Here is a 2,124-nt window from a genome sequence, read left to right on the forward strand (position 1 = left end):
CTCGGCGCCGCTGGGTATAGTGCCGTGCCCCGAGGGAGAAGCAATCGATGCGGGGTTGGAGGGTTTCGAGGCAGGCGGGAAGATCAAGTGCCCGAGGTACGAGGAGGTGTGCACCATCGCCGCCAACGGCAGCAGCCTCGTTGTTCCGCGCGTGTTGAGTGGAGCCGAGCAGGCGAAGGGCGCGGCAGTTGAGCCGCCCGGTGCGGGGGCCCCTGCCGGGGCAGCGGGTGGAGATTCTCCCGGTCCGGAGGAGGCCACAGAGGCGGCGGCGGCAGCAGCTGCTGCGTCCCCCGATGTGCCTGCGCCGCCCACCCCGACGCCGGCGGCATCCGTCAACGGCAGCGCCGTGCAGAAGAAACTTGACGGGGCGGCGCGGCAACTCGGAAGCGACGCCGGTGCGGCTGCTGCGGCTGTTGGCTGCAGTCACTTTGTGCTGCTTGCCGTGGCCGCCGCCGCCGCGGTGACGACGCTGTCGCCTTGAGCCGCAGCAGGAACTGCGGCTGGGCGCCAACAAATTGCGGCGGGGGAGTAATGAATATACACACACACGCACCTGCGTGCCCCCGTGGAGCCCCGCACTCAGGCCGCAATGAAGCCGCAGTACTAATAATACGATGCGCACACTCACTGCGCTACCCTTGTTTGCTTTTTGAAGGGGTGAAAATAACAACTCTTGCTTTGCTTTGCTTTGCTTGTCTTGCCAGTGGCCGCAAAGCCGATATCTGTGTGTTGGGCGGACTTGCTTTGCGTGGAAACTGTGTGGGGGCACTAAATAAAAAATGTGTACGCAGAAGACAAATCCCGGCATCATATAAATATATATATACGCTCCTGGTGCTGGGGGCGGGCGAGAAGGGGAAGTCACTGCACTCTGAAGGGTGCGAGGACGGGTCGGTGACTGTTCCGCAGCGGAACAGGAGCGAATGCCTCTGCTGCCGCATTTCTTACACATGGGCTTTTTCGTTTTTCTTTGCTTCCTCTTGCTTTCTCTCTCTCTTCCTGGATTGGGCTGTGCGGGAGCAGAGAGGGAGAGAGAAGGGGTGTGTGTGTGCTGGTCATCTCACGTGTTGCTGCGCGTCCCCACTGCTCGGTGGACGCGCCCCCACGCTTCGGCTTCACTCCACGGGTTTGTTTGTTTTGTTTTGTTTTGTTTTGTGCGTTTGTTGCTTGACTGCACCCACTGCGCGGGCTGCTGAAGTGTGATGTGTATGCGTGTGCCACAACGTGTGGGTGGTGGCCCTCTCTCTCCCTCTCTCTCTCTTGCTGTGTGGCTGCGTGGACTCGTGTGTCTGTGCCTATTGTTTGTTTCTTTTCTCCCCCTCTCGTTTTCCTTTTGGCTGGTGTTGGGTGTTCAGCCGCAGCGCAAGCCAACGATAACTGCGAAGGAAGGAACTCATGTACTCAATGCCTGGGAGACGCGAGGAAGGAGTTCGCGCTGCCGCGGGGGCGCTCTGCATGTGCTGCGCCGCAGGGACGGCGTCGGTGGAGGTCGGGGCCCGCCGGCGGCACTCGGCAGCCCGCAGCGCAGCGCGGAAGGGCGGAGGAGGCACCGCCGCGGCCACAGTGAGCCGTTGAACGCAAGGCAGAGGGAGTGTGCGAGTTTGTGCTCAACGCGAAGTGGAGCCACGTCTTGGGGTTTCCTGCGGCTGAAGGGAGGGAGGGAAGTGGCGGTGCGGACGGCGGTGGAACGGGGCCACACACCCCAACGCAGTCGGGGGGCGTGCACGGTGCAGGGGACAACTCCTCCACTGCAGGACAGCGTTGCGCAGCTTCGTGCACCGCGTCCCATCCTGACGGGACTCGCCTCCGCGGAGGGCTGGCCGTGCCCGCTGAGGGAGGGAGAGTACATTGCCGGCTGCTGCGTTCACTCTGCGGTGGGGGCGGGTGTGGCGGGTTGTCAAGGGCGGTTGGGAGGGGGCGCGTTCGCACCAAAGGGCGAGAAGTGTTTGAGGTGAGGCGGCGTGCCGTGATTGGGGCGCCCGGGGATGGCGGCCTCGGTGGTGGACGAGTGCCGGCCCCCACCCCTCCACCGGCCTCTGCACCGCGATGAGTGCCCGCTCCACTTTGCTCTCTGCTGCCTCGGAGGCGAGTTGGCGGAAGTGTTCGACACGGCCACGCAAACGG

General features: G+C 63.5%; 2 protein-coding genes across 2 annotated transcripts, besides 3 other annotated features; one reads left to right on the forward strand and one right to left on the reverse strand.

The window, feature by feature from the left end:
- Window positions 1-481, forward strand: Tco025E_10191 (surface protease GP63; the record flags this gene model as incomplete). Its single annotated transcript, XM_029376976.1, has 1 exon — window positions 1-481. A coding segment is annotated over one exon (481 nt), but the record flags the coding sequence as incomplete, so codon positions are not given.
- A 474-nt stretch (window positions 482-955) lies between these two features.
- Window positions 956-998: a microsatellite.
- Window positions 999-1,127: 129 nt separating this feature from the next.
- Window positions 1,128-1,156: a microsatellite.
- An 83-nt stretch (window positions 1,157-1,239) lies between these two features.
- Window positions 1,240-1,261: a microsatellite.
- Window positions 1,262-1,607: 346 nt separating this feature from the next.
- On the reverse strand, window positions 1,608-2,124 carry Tco025E_10192 (uncharacterized protein; the record flags this gene model as incomplete). The annotated part of the gene is made up of 1 exon (XM_029376977.1): window positions 1,608-2,124. A coding segment is annotated over one exon (517 nt), but the record flags the coding sequence as incomplete, so codon positions are not given.

The sequence above is a fragment of the Trypanosoma conorhini genome, assembly GCF_003719485.1.
Source record: "Trypanosoma conorhini strain 025E chromosome Unknown Tco_14.4_contig_01524, whole genome shotgun sequence".
Taxonomy (NCBI): Eukaryota; Euglenozoa; class Kinetoplastea; order Trypanosomatida; family Trypanosomatidae; genus Trypanosoma; species Trypanosoma conorhini.